The sequence below is a fragment of the Canis lupus genome, chromosome 14 (genome assembly GCF_048164855.1).
Source record: "Canis lupus baileyi chromosome 14, mCanLup2.hap1, whole genome shotgun sequence".
NCBI lineage: Eukaryota > Metazoa > Chordata > Mammalia > Carnivora > Canidae > Canis > Canis lupus.
Genome location: NC_132851.1, coordinates 33,438,614 through 33,456,454, shown reverse-complemented (window position 1 = coordinate 33,456,454; position 17,841 = coordinate 33,438,614). Strand labels below are relative to the sequence as shown.

The 17,841-nt window shown below is 39.5% G+C and overlaps 1 protein-coding gene and 1 long non-coding RNA gene across 22 annotated transcripts in view; one reads left to right on the top strand and one right to left on the bottom strand.

The window, feature by feature from the left end:
* Positions 1 to 17,841, bottom strand: part of KHDRBS3 (KH RNA binding domain containing, signal transduction associated 3) — a 185,743-nt gene that overhangs the window by 43,734 nt on the left and 124,168 nt on the right. For 11 of the 20 annotated variants that reach the window (XR_012006862.1, XR_012006863.1, XR_012006868.1 and 8 more), the window contains exons 7-8: positions 11,791 to 11,865; positions 724 to 806 (exon numbers count right to left, since the gene is read on the bottom strand). Coding sequence is in view for 12 of the 20 variants with exons in the window: in XM_072774609.1 (XP_072630710.1) it covers positions 724 to 806; positions 11,791 to 11,865 (158 nt within the window). In the remaining 8 variants the exon portion in view is untranslated. The remainder of the gene's footprint in view (positions 1 to 723; positions 807 to 11,790; positions 11,866 to 17,841) is intronic. The other 9 variants (XR_012006864.1, XR_012006866.1, XR_012006869.1 and 6 more) reach the window with 1 other exon arrangement.
* Positions 88 to 17,756, top strand: LOC140603884 (uncharacterized). Of its 2 annotated transcripts, none has more exons than XR_012006872.1 (6): positions 88 to 169; positions 7,299 to 7,420; positions 8,036 to 9,012; positions 9,458 to 9,582; positions 10,008 to 10,128; positions 17,606 to 17,756. It is a non-coding gene; the product is annotated as an uncharacterized lncRNA (long non-coding RNA). The 2 variants fall into 2 exon arrangements; XR_012006871.1 differs by lacking the exon at positions 17,606 to 17,756 and adding an exon at positions 13,075 to 13,536.

Genomic DNA, 17,841 nt, shown 5'->3' with positions numbered 1-17,841 from the left:
TTTTTATGCTTAATAAAGACAATATTTTGTTTTGTATATATGTCTTTGTCTTCCACTTAGAATTTTGAACATAAAGGAAGAGGTTTCTAGGCATTTAGGAAAACATTCTGAACAGGAATAAACACTGATTTCATATATCAGTGAACATCAAGGTATATTACCACAAGAGGTAACTATCAAGCTCTGTTTTGCCTCTGATAACACTTATTTCTGGGTAAACACCTCTTTAGAAAATGAATTGGAGCTAACTCATTATTCACAAATAGGAATTTGAAATTGTTAGAAAACAGGATCACTGCTGCTAAGAAACAGAAACCTTATCTGAATGCCAAACAAAACTTCTGGGGCTTTCCACCTCAGGCACTGACAATGTAGGATATTTACATATTGCTGATGTGATTTTGGGCCTTAGGACTTGGATGGCCACAGACTTTGTAGACACTGTTCCTCCTTAGAATATATTGAACACTAAGTTAAATTTTTAGGGTAAAAAAAAAATTCAATTTTATTTTTCAAGTCTCATTATTTTAATACTATGATAAATTTGGGGGGAATAATATGTACTAGTTGGTTAAGACAGAGAGTGCTTCTCCAATTAAAAAAACAAAAAACAATGCAAACCAAGTCACATTACCCTTGCTGCCTGGTTATCCCCATTTCCCAGAGTACACATATGTGGATGGGCAAAAGTGGTTAACAGGGTAATCAGAGATCAACTCTTACCTTTGGGCAGGGGTGCTATAGCTGTTATCATAGGAATCATAACTCTGTTCATCATAAGCAGTGCCATATCCATCATCATAGTCCTAAAGTAAAACAGGAGAAGTACAAAGAAAGGTCAGAAAAGTTTCTGGAAAAAAAGGACCACTCTTCTTTTAGTGACTGTTTATTAATCCAGCTAACATTTAAATATATATCTAGGTATAGCGTAAAGAAAAATATAAAACTGATGTCAGTGAAAATGATGAGTAAGAACCTTCAAAATTTTCTCTACTACAGCAAAAAGAAACTGGCAAATATTGTCAGAATCAACATTTTCAAAACTCTGAAAATTAACAAAAGGTTTGCAGAGATCTAAGGAGCACTCATTTTTAAAAGCTTGTCTGAATCTTGGGTGAGCTCTGGGATGTTTTAATGAGTCCTTTTCCCACCCACCACTCCCAGCTCTGCAGGAGCCCTGACCACCAACAGCTGTAACCATAGTGGACCTCAGTAGGCTGGGAGCCACTGGAGGAAGCAGAGAAGGGTGGAGCTCTTTCAAAACCTCATTCTTAGAGGATTGCATTTGACGTGACTTGGAGCTCATTCAGTGCAAAAAGCCTTTTCCCTGGGGGTATTCAAAGAAAATAATCAGAGGCAATTATATAAGATTTCAGCTGCTTGAGGCAGTAGAGCAAACAACAGTCTAATCAAAAGCCAGTAAGAGAAGTGGGAGGATGAGATATCCATTTGCCCTTTAAATAGCTCTGACATACTCCTGGGAATCTAGAAGGCTGTGTGCCTGCACCGTACCAGGTAGATGCCCAGGGCAAACCTGGGAAGGCCTTGAACTCTCTCCTCAGGATGACCTGTAAGTACAACACAAGAAGGAAAGGCAAGGCCAAGGAAAGAGTTGTAAATCAACTGGCTGAGTCTTAACGACTTGTTCCAATATGATAAGGACTTAGTTTCCAGGCATTCAATAAAATCTCTGCCCAATCATTAGCTGACCACTAAGGTAAGAGGAGACACATGTCTGTGACAACACATAATAAACTTTACAATATTAGTTTGGAAAAGTCACTAAATATGAAAGAAAAACAAAAAATACTAGTAGGAAGGAGAATTTGACTTCTACAGTTGCTACATTAAATTAAATATCTCCAGTTAAAACAATTAAGTGATAGGGCAGCCCGGGTGGCTCAGTGGTTTAGCGCCACCTTCCACCCAGGGCCTGATCCTGGAGACCCAGGATCGAGTCCCACATCAGGCTCCCTGCATGGGGCCTGTTTCTCCCTCTGCTTGTGTCTCTGCCTCTCTCTCTCTCTGTCTCATGAATAAATAAAAAAAAATTAAAAATTAAGTGATATACAAAGAAACATGAAATATGATTCATACACAAGAAAAAAGTAATCAACAGAAACTGTCCCCAAGGAAGCTGAGACACTGGACTTACTAAGCAAAGACTTTAAATCAATTATTTGAAATATATTCAAGAAACTAAAGGGATATTCTGTGTCTAAAGAACTAAAATATGAGAATAATGCCTCACCAAATAGAGAATATATAGAAGATAATAAAGAATCCAAATAAATTCTTGAGTTTTAAAGTATAATAACTGAAATGAAAAATACACCAGAGAGGTTTAACAGCAGATACAACTAGGCAGAAGAGAGAATAAGTGAACCTGAAGGTAGATCAATTGAGGTTATCCAGTTTGAGGAAGAAGATACAAAAGGAAAAATGATAAGGAAAAATGAATAGTGTCTCAGAGACCTGTGGGATACCATCAAACATGAACATACACATAATGAGATACCCAGAAGGAGAGGAAAGTAAGGAGAAAAAAAGATTAAATAGAGAAATAATGGCTAAAAAATTCCTAAATTTGATGAAAACCTTTAATCTCCACATCCAAGAAGCTTAACCAATTTCATGTAGGGTAAGCTCAAAGAGACCCACATGTACATACAACATCATCAAAATGTTGAAAGACAAAGAGAGGATCTTAAGGCAGCAAGAGAGTAGTGGCTCATCATGTGCAATAGATCCTCAGTAAGATCAAAAACTAATTTCTCAAGAAAAAAACATGGAGGCCAAAGACAATGAGATTCCACATTCCAAGTACTAAAAGAAAAAGACTGTCAACTAAGAATTGTATAACCAGCAAAATTATCCTTCAAAATGGAAAAATTAATATATCCTTGGGTAAACAAAACCGAGAATTCATCAGTAGCAGAAATGTTCTACACGAAATACTAAAAGGAGTCCTTGAGGTAAAGTGAAAGGTCATTAAAAAGTAACTTGAATCCGTGAAACATGAAAAAGTAAATAACACTGACACAGCTACTTAGGGAAATACAAAACTATAAATACGTTTTTGCTGTAATTCCTTTTTTCCCTTATTTGATTTAAAAAACAACTGCATGCAATTGTATGCTGATAGGCTTCACACAATGTATGAAGCTGCAACTTGCATGACAGTAACAACACAAAGATGGGCAGGTAAGAACAGAGCTAAAGAGGAACAAAGTTTTTGTGTACTATTAAAATTAAGTTGATATAAGTTATGAAAAAGACTGACCTAAGTTAAAAAGTAAATTGTAATCTGTATGGCAGACTAAGAAAATAATTAAAAAAAAAAAAAAAAAAACAGGAAAAGAGAGGCGCCTGGATGGCTTAGTTGAGCATCCAAGTCTTGGTTTCAGCTCAAGTCAGGATTGCAGGGTTGTGAGGCTGAACCTGCATCAGGCTCTGCTTGAGATTTTCTCTCCCTCTCTTTTCCCCTGTACCCCTCACCCACTCATGCATATGTACTCTCTCTAAAATAAATAAATGAAATCTTAAAAAAAAAAAAAAAAAGAAAAAGAAATGACAATGGAGTTAAAGTGATGCAATAAAAAGTATCTAACAACAAAAGGAAATAGAAGGTACAAAAAAGACATAAGACACCATGGAAATATATATCCAAAGAGAACTACCATAGTTACATCAATATCAGACAAGACAGAGTTTAAGACAAAACTTATTACCAGAGTAAAAGCACATATAATGATTAAAAAAAGTCCATCAAGATGAAATTATAAAAATGTATGTATACATGTACACATACATAACAACAGACCTCAAAATACATGCAGCAAAAACTGACAGAATTACAGGAAGAAATAGACAATTCAAGAATAGTTGGGAACTTCAATATCACACTTCCAATAATAAAAAGAACACCTAAAAAAATTATTTAAAAACTAAAAAAAGAAACAGAAGATTTCAACAAAAGAAACCAATTATACCTAAGAGACACTCTACCCAGTAAGGTTGGAAAACACATCCTTCTCAATTATACATGGAACTTCCTCCTGGATAGATCATATATCTTCTCAATTCAAAATTTACTACAAAGCTAAGTAATCAAAACAGTAGAGATGCAGATCAACACAAGAGAACAGAAATAAACCCTTATGTTTATGGTTAATTCATTTCCAACAGGGCACCAAGACAATTTGGTGGTGAACAAAATAGTCTTTTCCATAGATGGTGTGGGAATAACTGGATACCCACATAAAAAAGAATGAAGCTTACACCATATACAAAAATTAATACAAAACGCATCATACATCTATGTATCCAAGCTAAAATTACACAACACTTCGAAGACAACACAGGTGTAAATCTTTGTGATTTTGGATTAGTCAGTAGTTTCTTAGATATACCAGCAAAAGCACAAACAGCCAAAGAAAATAAGGGCAAAATAGACTTCATCAAAATTAAAAACTTATGCATCAAAGTACATTATCAAGACAGTGAAAAGACTATCCATAGGATGGAAGAAAATATTTCCCAATCACATATGGTGATAATGGTCATATTCAGAATATATGAAGAGCTCTTACATCTCAACAACAAAAAACTCCAACAAGAGCAAAAGCCATCCTCCTGGTGCTACTGGAGATAGGCTTCAAACCAAGGACATTCTGCAGATGTAATAACAAGTGCACTACAGTTATTTTATTTTTTTAAAGATTTATTTATTCATGAGAGAGAGAGAGAGAGAGAGAGAAGCAGAGACACAGGCAGAGGGAGAAGCAGGTTCCATGCAGGGAGCCTGATGTGGGACTCAATACCATTTCTCCAGGATCATGCCCGGGCTGAAGGTGGCGCTAAAACACTGAGCCACTGGGGCTGCCCAACTACAGTTATTTTAAAAGCATTGTGGAATTCAAAAAGGTCCAAAGAAATGATCATTTTATAAGACTAAATTAAAGATATTGCAATGACATTTATGCCATGAAAGTATGAATCCTACCCTAAAACTGATTACCAAGTTTCTGGTGTTAGTCAATTACATAGTGACTTTGGATTGATTGGTATTTACTTAATATTTAAATGAGCCTAAATATAACACCTAGGTATTTTGAAACATTGGTATTACCAATGTTAATCAGTGTACTGATTAACACCAGATCTTAGTCAAGGGCTAAGATAACGGTTCTGAAGTTAGATGGGCTTCCATAATTTACTAACAATGATTTCATTAGTAAGGGTCATTCATATATCAGAATCTGTTTCTTTACTTGTGAATTGTGAATCCCTTAAGTTTTTTGAAGGGATGAGAAATTGTGTACACACACATATGTACACATTCCATAAAATGCCTGACATGTATTAAGAACTTTATGAAGGATAGCTCATATAACTATTATCCTAAAGCATTACCCACGAAGACATGGATTTCTAAAATAATACAACTAACAGATGAAGAATATCAGAAGCTACTGCCTGCAAGGGTATGAGCCAAATAACTAACTGGTTTTAAAGTGATTACCTTAGTTTGTTCTCTTTTACAAAGCATCTATGAAACATTAGACCTCGATTTATGTGGCTTAGGAAAACACAAATACCTAAATAGGAAGTTATATTATAATGATTTTCATTTTGTAAAGCAAATATCAATACCAAGAGATGGTACTGTTTCTGTAGGAAAAGGCTTATACATTTTGTACATGATCACCTAATTTTTTAAAAAATGTTCTTTCACAAAGGAGGAACTTAATATTTGTTGAAGAGCTACATGTCCAGTACTTTGAGCACAAGACAGAACAGCATATAAAAAGAATACTCAATAAATAGGGACAGAGGGAGAATAAAAGAATGTAAGAATACAATTAGCACACAGTATATAAACCCCAGTGTTCCTCCCAGTCACCACAGGCAGGTGACTAATGTGGTGATTTCCAATGACCAATGCAAGAAGGAGAAAGCTGTCGGATAGGATACATTCAAAACAACAATAAAATTGATGTGATTTGAATAATAAGTCCTATAATGCAGGTATTACCGATAATTCTGGTGAACTAATAAACTAAAAGAAGCTGGTGTTCCTAGTGGAAAGAATAATGTTAAGTTAAATTAAAAAAAAAATACAAACACAAAACACTTCCACTTGCCACCTACCCTGTTCCTGGCACTCTGTTAGACATGATGAATGGAAAAGGACCATCATCGTCTACTCTGGTGTGAGATGGCACAGGAGAGATGACAGATCATTAAAGAGATAATGGTAACGCGATATGGCAAATGCCATGGCAATGGTGAGCGCTGACGTGGCACAAACTTGCCCAAAGGGAAGCGGGAATGGAGAGGGAAGCCTCCCAGAAGTGCCAATGCTAGCACTTAGTTTCAAAAGCCGAGAAAAGCAAAAGCAGCTGTTGAAATGCATTAAAAATAAAAATCAGGCAGAATGAACAGCAGGTGCAAAACAGTAGAGGTACAGACATCTGAGCAGCCTTCCCATCCAGGGAAGCAAGCAGCTTGTTGTGGGTACACTGTAGGATGCAAGCGGAGGAGCAGAGAGTGAGGAGACTGAGTAAACTGAGTAATCCCATGAACCAGATCATGAACGGCCACGTTAAGGAGCATGGACTCAGATTCTGAATGACAAGATCCACCTCGTGGTTTCAAATTCTTCAATTTCAGAGAAGACCAAGGGTGAATCTGGAGGGCCAGACCTGCAACGAGGTCGTCCTGCTGCGCAGTGTGGCAATGCGGAGCTTGTGGTTCTTCAGTAATTTGTTAGGAGCCTGAAAAGAGTGTGGCTTCACCAAGTGGAGAAGTCTACTTCTAGGCCTAAAGAATCAAGATTGTAAATGAGTGGAACTTTCTTAAAGAACTAAAACGTTGGGCAGCCCTGGTGGCTCAGCGGTTTAGCGCCGCCTTCAGCCCGGGGTGTGATCCTGGAGACCAGGGATCGAGTCCCACGTTGGGCTCCCTGCGTGGAGCCTGCTTCTCCCTCTGCCTGTGTCTCTCTGCCTGTGTGTGTGTGTCTCTCTCTCTCTCTCTGTGCGCCTCTCATGAATAAATAAATAAAATCTTTAAAAAAAAGAAGAACTAAAACATTAAGTGCTATACTATTTTAACCCTACAGTTAGGTCATTCATTCCTTGTTCAATTATTCTGACAGATACGACAATGCTAGAAATTTACTTGAATTTTCAAATTGTTTAGGTCATTGAATTATTGACTTCCATATTCTTACACGGAAAATTTTAAAAGATTAAAATTGCAATTCTCACATAATTTCTTTCATGATGATTTCACAGGTGGCCTTGGCCATGGGGGCACACCTCCTCCCATTACAAAAATTGTCTGTTCGATGGACACTTGAAAAATACCAGGAAATGTGAAGAAGAGTGTGACAGGAGAGAAGGAGGAAAAGCTCAGTGTAGGTGCAAGTACATTTGTAAGTTTCCAGGAGGGAGTGGAGGGAATTCTTGTTGATCACTTGCTACTCTTTTGCAAGGCAGGAGAGGAGGTCATTGCAGACAACAACTGGGGGGTTTAATCAGAAAGGACTCAACATTAGTTTCCATGATGAAGGGCAGTGTAAGAGCCCCTCAACAGGAGGCTTCTTTGTTGGAGGACTGAGATCTGGGAATCAGCAGCTCTCTCTCACTCTCTCTCTTTTTTCTTCTTGAATGCTCTTAATGTTCCCAACTACTGGTTGCTTGTTTTCTTATGTATTTAATTTGATTTTGAGAAATTCCTCTTTGGATTTTTTTTTTTTTTTTCTGAGGCCAGAGCAGGAATTTTAATAGTGAATGCATTATTTGTTGTACGTTAACAAATAATTGAGTAGAATCATAAATCTAGTAGGGAGGAGATGTCACAGACTTAGTTCAATCACACAGCTAAGCAGAGAATCTACTCTAAAAAGCCTTCCAGAACCTGGGGTGGGGAACTCACTATGTCCCTGTTGGCAGTGCTCAGACATGTTGAACGATTTTCTTTACATTTGAAACCTTTGTGTAATTTCTCACATTTCTGTATTTTCTCCTAGAGAAAATTCTCCTTTGTGACACGGCCCAGTCAACATGTCAGCCTCATTTTTTTGACATGTGTCCTGAGCCTCAAGGGCAAAAATTATTTCCAGTCTACGGGCTGCTCCCGACAAGCCTCTGTGCTCGCCTCTCTGCCAGGGGAATATTTCACTGTAAGGCTCAAAGGACTCTCCTCTCCTCCTGTATCCTCCCAGTTCCATGAGACCAGAGTCTACCACATCCATGTGATGCCAACGATGGATCAGATATACACATCTCCATTACTGCATGGAAATGACTCTTGGCCTCTCCCACCACCACAAACACAGATTGTGTCTTGTTTATTGTTTCACACAGAATAAGAACAGTGCCTGGGGTATAGGAAGCGCTGCTCGATACATGGATGCTCACTCCACTGCTGGACTGAGTGTCTGCAGAGGAAAAAGCATGCCAGATCCACCCCCACCTGGTCCTGTCTCCTGCCCTGAGCATACCTTTGCATGTCAGTGCATTCCCCAGAGCCATGCCTCAGGTGACCCAAAGTGAAGAAAGTGGGCATTATGAATTGTTTGCTCTAAGAACCTAATGGATTTCCTCTGGAAGATGCTTAGGAGAGCTCCCTAACATTATTAAAATGCAGTGCAAAAAGATGTTTTATCTCCTTTGCTGCACTTTTAAAATAGGGTCCTGTACCTGTGAGTAGGGCAGTACAGATGATACACATCCCTAATAAAATGCTAAGAAACCACGAGTCTACACAAAGCTCTGAAGGCACCCTCGTCTGGGTAGAATCAGTGCTTCTCGCTTTCCCACCCCACTACCATTCCACCTGGCAGCAAATCTTTAGTTACCTCCTTGTAATCTCTGCATTCCCATGGTGGCTGTGCTACAATCATCCAGAAGTTCTCAGCTGGACTAGTACAATACTCTAACTCATCTCCCTGGAAGTGCTGGTGCTCCCTTATCTAAACCTTCCTCCACAATTATCCACTAAAATGTGAGTTGGAACCTGTTGCTTCCCTGTTTATAAACCTCCACTACCCACTGCTCCTGTTCCTACAAAATAAAGCCATGTGAGATTCTTAACTCTGGGAAACATACTGAGGGTGGCTGGAGGGGAGAGGGGTGGGGGGATGGGGTAGCTAGGTGACGGGCATTAAGGAGGGCACGGGATGTGATGAGCACCTGGGGTTATATGCAGCTGATGAATTACCAAACTCTACATCTGAAACTAAAATGTACTATATGTTGGCTAATTGAATTTAAATAAGTAAAAACAAATAAAGCACATATTGCCAAACCTCTCGCGGGCCTGCCTCAGCATCCCACCCAGACACCGTGCAGGGGAAGCTGTAGCACCTCGCTGCAGACCCTCGAGAAGCTTCACCGTTTCATGCTATAAATTCTCTGTACCTGCTGTTCCCTCTGATACCACCTTTTAGGTTTTCCACCAGAAGACCTCAGGCTGAAATTTCACTCCCTCATTTGTGCTTCCATGATACCTGATGACCTGCCTATACAAGAGACCTGGCATTACCCTCCTGCCTCCCATCTCACCCTTGAGTCGGTAAGGTCCTCAGGGGAAGGCCCTGGCCTTGCCTGTTTTTTTGTACGTATGCTCAACGGCTGGCACATCGGAGGCTCACAGTGACCTTGCTGAATGAACAAATGACAACAAGAACTAAGTACAGACCAAGTGGCAGGAAATACAGCAAAGCTTCTTTAAGATGAATGCAAATTGAGGAGATACTATAGGATCAGATGTAATATTTATTAAAATACTATAAATGTTGCTACTAAGACCTCACCTAAATTCTTCTGTCAAACATTACCAACGTTGCCTGTCCTCAGCAAAAAATTCTCTTTTAAAATTCTGTATTCTGTCTCTTAGACTCAGAATATTATGAACAACAGTGAACAAACAAAGACAGGAAATAAATGTGTACTGATATAAATTCTTGCCTCAGTAACAAAGACTTACTTATTCAACAGGCTACACCTCGGAGTTTTTATCTTTGACAGTGAAGTTGTCTATGTGGAATTTAAATGAGAGGGTGATTTGGACACTTGGTAGACTCTACAGCTACAGAAAGAGAAACATGTTCTCACACAGGTACAGTGTTCATTTGCCATTCCCGACCTATAAAACTCCAACTGACACATGGCCAAATACCAAAGAAATCTTGCTTTGAAAAGAAGAGATTTTCCAGGATAAAGGAAATAGCATGACCTATTTTTAATTCTATTTCTGTCATAAGTAAAATCAAGCATAACATTTGAGCTGGGAAAAGCCATTTTAAACAGAAGAATTTACAAAAGACAGTTATTTTAAAAATAATGTATCAGTTTTAAGTCCTTTTAAAAGGAAACAATTACCCTCTATAACATCTCACTTTAATTATGGTGATATTTGGTCATTTTGAAATACAAAAAGTTTCCATTTATAATATAACACTAAAATTTATTAAAATCTATAGTCTTGGGGTGTCTGGTGGTTTAGTCTATTAAGGGTCAGGTCATGATCTCAGGGTCCTGGGACTGAGCCTTCATCTGCTCTCTGCTCACAGGGAGTCTGCTTCTCCTTCCCCTGAAGCCCCTCCCCCTACTCATGCTAGCAGGCTCGCTCTCACTAATAAATAAAATCTTTTTAAAAAGTCTATACTCTTATAATGATTATTTTGAGTTTATAAAACAAACATTAAGCTAAAAACAGTCTTTTGAGAAATATATTTTCCCTCGGTTTTAAATAATATCCTTGTCAAGTATCACCAATGACCATGAATATATCATATAACCAAGTTGTTTTATAATTAAGGATAAAAATCACAATATTAATAATAATTCTAAATAAGAACATTTTCCATAATCATTTAAATAAAATATTAATTAGACAATTAAATCACATCCCTAGGTGTTTGTTTATAAGCTATAAGGAATGTATTAGGCAGCTTCTAGACTCCTACAAATTCTTTCTATCAGTCTTTGGAGTCTGAGGCCTGTGTTCAAATTCCAGCTCTGCTTCTTACTAGCTGTGTGGCTTTGGGAAAATCAACCTAACCTCCTCAAAGCTCAATTTTATAATTTGCCAAATGGGAAGCATAATCCATAAATCATCAATGGTTGTGTATGGATTAACCAAAAAGTATGTATGAAAGCTGCTTGACACAACACCTGCCCAATAAAGGGGGATTTATTTAAAGATCTATCCCTTTTAACACTCTCAAATTATTAGGCCAGAGAAATATCAGAGCTATCCAGGTATTTGTCTTTTATAAAATGTGATACATTCTTAAAACTGTCTAAAATTGCAAGGTCCGCATGTCCATTCAGCCACTGCTAGTACGAACTGCCGTGGTTTCGTGGTTTCGGATGAAAAAGTGGCTGCCCCCATCAGCTGTGATTCTATCCACAAGTGAACACAGCTTGTGAAAACACAGTCATGTCAGTTATTCACAGAATGACTTCTCTCCTCTCAGTTCGTACCTGAGACAGAATTAGATTCGTTTGAATCTGACAAGGTGCTCAGAAATACAATAAACAAAAATCAGATAACAAAGGGGTTAACCCAGAAATTTCACAAACAAGAGAAGGAAAAACTGTATACAGAAAATTAAAGAAAACCAAATTCAACCAGAAATCCCATGAAGATGGAAGAAAGGGATTCGAATTACTAAATTGTATTCAGGTCACATTATGCACATCATGCGAAAGATTTTTACATCAATTTTTCCAATTTCCAAAGGAGGTGGGCATTTGTTGAATGCCTACTACTTGCCAGGCACTGCTCTAAGCACTGGGGATATTGTCCTGAACAACCAAACCACATCCTTCTTCCCGTGAGGCTGACATTCTGTTGGGAAAGCAGACAGAGAAAACCAAGCATCACAAAGACAGTACCACATGAACACAGAAGAGGTGGGGAGGCAGCGGAGAAGCCTTAAGCAAGGACTCTACATACAAAAGTGAATGAAGGGAGAAGAAATGGGTAGGAAATATCAGAAAGGGAGACAGAACATAAAGACTCCTAACTCTGGGAAACGAACTAGGGGTGGTGGAAGGGGAGGAGGGCGGGGGGTAGGGGTGAATGGGTGACGGGCACTGAGGGGGGCACTTGACGGGATGAGCACTGGGTGTTATTCTGTATGTTGGCAAATTGAACACCAATAAAAAATAAATTTATTATTAAAAAAATGAAAATAAAAAAATAAAAGAAAAAGAAAACAAAAACAAAAAGTGAATGAAGGAGCCATTTATGCAGATTTGTTTAAGGGGAAGGGGGATATTTCAGGCAGAAGGAGCAGCAAGCACAAAGGTCCTGAGGTAGAGACAGCAAGATGGAGTGGAGTGAGCCAGAGGGAGGACAGGTGCCAGGTCATCTGGGGCCTGCCAGGCTTGAAGTGAAAGAAGTGGTCCCTAGAAAATTCAGTGCCTCATGAAAGTTTCTGTATTGTCTAGGATTTGTCTTCCTGCTTCATTTAACTTGACTGCGACACTGTTTCTTCCTTCATCGGCATCTAATCTGCTGAAAACCATTTACTCAGTTCTTTTTTGTATTTTATAGTTCTATTTTGTATTTTATCTGTTTTCTGTATTTCTATATTTCCTATTTTCCTATATTTTCTATATTTCCTAGTTCTCTGCTTGAACTCATCTTTTAGTTTCGGATCATAAAGAACATATAAAGTTTGTATCTGCTATTTGAATCTACTGTCTCTAGTTTTTTCTTAGTTTTTTCTTATGGTGGCTTCAACTTGTACTTACATATGAAAAATTACAGAAAGAATTTAAAGCCTACACTGAGTTATTTCTCCAGAGAGAATCTATATTTGCTTTGGGTGGGAGGCTAGGACAATGAGCAACTCCAGCTTAGCCTTGGCCCACGAGGGACAGGGACTTCCTGGGTGAGTGCTTTTCTGAGCTCCAATGCAAAGCCTAGGGGGGTTATCAACCCTCTGCAACCAAATCTGGGAGCTTTAAACTTCACCTTTTTTTTTTTTTTTAACTTTTCCAAACTCCAGATTTTTTTAATGCTCAACTACCTTCTCTGCTATTTCTTCAGGAACTGGCAAAAGCCCTCACAGGGTTCCACCAGAGAATGAAGCCCGATGCCCTACGGCACCCCCTCTGTACAAAGTGAATTCACTTCTCTCCTAAGCATCTACAAAGGCGGTACTTTCATAGCATCATTTTCTATATTCCATGAATCAGATGAGGAAGCCCAGTTGAGGAAGGCTGCCCCAAGGGAAAAACCAGTGAGAAATGCTGAGCTTAACCTCTTTGGCTCCCCTTTTCTTTAAGATGCTGGACAGTATTTGTTTTGTTTTGGTTGTGCTTTGTTACCTCTTACACTTTCAAATATGTTTTCTTGGGACGCCTGGGTGGCTCAGTCAGTGAAGCGCCTGCCTTCAGCTCAGGTCATGATCCCGGGGTCCCGGGGTCGAGCCCCACAGTGGACTCCCTGCCCAATGAGGAGTCTGCTTCACCCTCTGCCTCTGCCCCTCCCCCATCATGCCTGCTCCTGCACTCTCTCTCTCAAATAAATACATAAAATAAAAATCTTTTTTTTTTTAAAGATGTTTTCTTTGTTGTTTTTGTTTCACCTCTCCTAGTTGCTCTCTGCTCGAAGATGTGGGGCAGATTCTCATCAATGGAGTCTCCCTGAGAACAGGGGCTTCACCTGTCTTTTCTGCTACCCTTGTCCTCCAGTCCCTGGCAGGAGGAAGCATTCAATAAGTCCTTTCTGGATGAATGGATGAATAATGAATGATCAACAGTTATGGATTCATTCGGTCACTCTTCCCATGAGAAGACGGCCCCTCAGTGAATGACAGCAGGAGGGAGGCACCAAGTGACTCTGTGTCACCAGGAAGAAGGGACCCCTGCCCCACAAAAACGCACACCAGACACACAGTGCACAGGTTTCTCTACAAGTAAAACATAAGCCCAGATTATCAGAGTTATACTGTTAAGACTAAGATTACTCCTTGCTTAGCTTTTAGACTAAGAAAGCTTCGGATCATCACCTGGTCTAAGGGCAGGCATGCTCGCAGGAAGATGGGACTGTTCTGTGAGAAACAAGAGTATCGGGTCTGTCTAGTATGGCCTTCTTCATAAATAAACTGGCCATATTTCAAAACCCTTTATCCAAGTACAAAAGAAGGCACAAAATGGTACAGCCCTGAGTGTGCTGCTCAGCAAATGTTCACCAAGTAAGCAGAGCTATGTAACCAGTGCTCAGATCAAGCTCCAGAACACCCCCACACACACACATTGGAGGCATCCCTGGGACCTGTCCTCAGCTACTACCACCCCCCAGAAATAACCACTATCCTCACTCTCAACACCATCAACTTGCTGTTGAGCTTTACATAAATGGAATCAGGGTAACCACTACTCTGTGCCAGCACAGTGCTTGTGCAATCTGTCCATCTTGTCCTGTGTAGCAACAGCTGGTTCCCTTTTGCTGCCTGAAAGCACTGGTCTGTATCTTCATATTGCAACTTGTTTATCCACCCCTGTTTTGATGGATATTTTGCTTTTTTTCTAGTTTTTGCCCACTTGGCTCTCATACCAGTCTTGTGATGCACCTATGTATGCTCCTCTGTTGAGCAGTTCCCAGGAGTAGCATTACTGGGCCTTTGGGAAGCATGTGTTCAGTTTTAACAGGGGGTATCAAGTATTTTTCTGAAGTCATTCTATCAGTCTGTGTTCCAACAGCAGCAGATGAGAATTCCTATTGTACCCCATTCTAGTTAAAACTGGAAATTATCTTTTTAATTTTAACTGTTTTCATGGGTGTGGACAGTCCTGGATATTTGCTCTTCATATAAAGTAATCCCCACTTGGCCAAGATTTAGCTCTCTGTGCTTGTAGTTGCCTACAGTCCACCACAGCCCAGAAGCAGATGGCCTTCCTGGTGACCCCTTGTCAGAAGGTCAACGGTAGCTTAACTGCTAACGCCACATGCCGGCATCATTCCCCTCACTCCATCTGGTCACATGGACCTTCCATCACCTCACATCCTCACAAGAAGAAGGGTGAACACAGCACAGTAAGATATTTTGAGATAAAGAATGACCACATTCACATAAATTTTATTATAATACATCGCAATAACTGTTCTATTTTCTTATTGTTGTTGCTAACCTCTTCCTGTGCCTCATTCCTACATTAAACTTTATCATGAGTATGTGTGTATAGGAAAAACACATAGTGACTATATTGTTGAGCACTACCTGAGGTTTCAGGCATGCCCTGGAGGTTCTGGAACAGATCTGCCCAGACAAAGAGGGGCTACTGTATTAATGTCTGGGGCTCATTTTACAAGGGTCTGCCATGAGAGACAAAGCTACTCGGTAAACTGAAGAATTAGATTTCTGAGCCAAAACCAAAATTACTTATATACCACTTTTTACATGTCAGGCAGTATTTTAAATACTTTCTTTTTTTTTTTTTTTTAAGATTTAGTTATTTGAAAGAGAGTGTGTGAGTGGGGAGAGGGGCAGGGGGGAAGAGAGAGACTCCTCAAGCAGGCTCCCTGCTGAGCATGGAGCCCTCAACTTGGTGGTGGTAGGGGTGGGGGTGGGGGGCTTGATCCAGGCTCCATCCTACAACCTGAAGAACATGACCTGAGGCGAAACCAAGAGCCAGGTGTTTAACCAACTGAGCCACCCAGGCACCCCTAAATACTTTCCGTATGTTAATTTGTTTAATCTTCATAACACTATGTGTTAAATAAGTACTAATATCTCCATTTAAGAATTGAGGACTGAGGCATAAAGCAGATAAGCAATTCACCCAAAATTACACAGCAATTAAAGACACAGCAAAGATCTGAATCTAGTCAGTCTGATTCCTCCCTTTGCTTGTAACTATGGTGATAAATATATTGCTTATCCCCTAAAAAACAGAGGGTCAAACCCTATCCTGTAATCAACTCCCCAGGAGACAGACAATGCCGGTCTTGGAGGACATATCTGGATGGCCAGCTGGCCTTCCTCTTGTGTTACCCAATCTGACAATGTGGTTTTATTTTAAACTGCTTTAGCCCTGAAATATCTTTCAAGGTTCCACATCCTCTTACATACCTTACACTCTGCTAACTAGAAAAGCAAAAGCATAAAGATGATAATGAACCTTGTCAATACAACAGTAGTGTCACACCTCTAAGGGCTATGCCCACATACGCCAGCCCCTCCCAGAGGTCTATGCCTGTGAAGAGCAGCATGTTGGGACCTCAGGGAAAGCCTTCCAGCTCTTCCTGCCTAAGCTGCTAGCACCTTTCCCTGCTTGGTTTGCTGTCTCCTCTAGGTCTTTCCACATTGTGTCAAGCAGCTAATCTTCCTTCATTGATCCTCCTGAAATATTCTGTGTGTAAGTCAATTACAGGTGTTCTTATGCTAAATTGTGTTTTTTTTTTTCTGTATCAAGAAATCAAATATTAATTACTTACTATATGCTAGGCCCTGTGGATAAAAAGGCATGGTACCTTTTACCAATAACTTAAAATGTAAGGGAAATAATTCTATAAATAAAGGGAGTGACCACACTCTTCTAAGAAAAGTATCTTAAGTAGGGTGTATATTCATGGATCCAACAGAGAACAACCACCTGAAACAGACAGGTCATTATGGAAGGATTCAAAGTGAGGATGATAGCAGTGTTTCTTCCTAGACCCTGATCTGCTTGATGGCAAGGACTGAGCTCCAAGAACACTAGTTAATGTCCAAGGAGATAAAACTAAGATGGCAGGTTCTTGTAGGGGATCCACTAGAGGGCTATTCCAATGGTTCTCAAGTCCTCTCCCTGCCTCAGCCTTATTTCACCTGAGGGACATGACACCTCTATCACGGTAGCTCAGACACAACCGTCATCGCTCACTCCCTGCAACGGGCAAGCCTCATTACAGAAACAATGTTCTAGGGCATGTTCTCCATGTCCTAGAGACAACACTGTCATTCCATAGGGCTCCATGCTCTTAAACAAAACACTTTTCTGGTTGTTCTGTTTAAAGTACAGAGAAGAAAAAACAACCTCTAAATACATAAATTTAAAACCTGAAATCATTTCTTAAAGTTCTACGTTTCCAAAATAGGTCAACCTTTCAAGCAATTTAGGAAAGAGATCAACTTGTGACAGTCCTGATAGACATTTCAAGTAAATTGCATGTGGCTCTTATTCTTGCTTCTAGTAAAATGGATGTAAAAAATTATAGAACCTTCATCTTTTTATCTAAAATAAAAAGGTGTCCCTAGGCTTTTCAATTCCCATTTAAAATGCATTTTCATAAATAACCTTTTTACAATCTGTACTCTGTTTTAATTAAATTTCTCACTATGGAAAACAAGATAATTGAAACAATTTAGAGATTAGTTAACTGTCAAAAAAATTATGCCAGTAGTCACTGCATTGGGAAAATTTGCCATCGGTACAACCCCCTTCTGTAATTAAAGTCCCCAAATTCACTATATAATCAAAACCAGGTGAGCTCACAAAAGAAAGAGGATCATGACTTCACTGAGTCTTCTAAACAAAATCTACATTATAGAATTACATGTACATTTACGAAATATATTTGGATTTCCCTAAAGGCCTTCATGGATGTTTCCAGTCACTGAAAATTTGGAAGAGTTGGTTCTTCTGGCAAAGGAGTCAACGGCAGTCCCTGTAGGGGCATGTTTTGGAGGAGGACACTGAGAACAGGAGGAGCAGTGTTGTTCTTAAAGCACATTTCATCTTCCACAGAGAAGGAGCCATGATGCCGGAGAAGAGACAGGAGAGGCCTGTCTGCTTGTGAAACCCAAGGTTTAGATTTCCGCTCCCATTC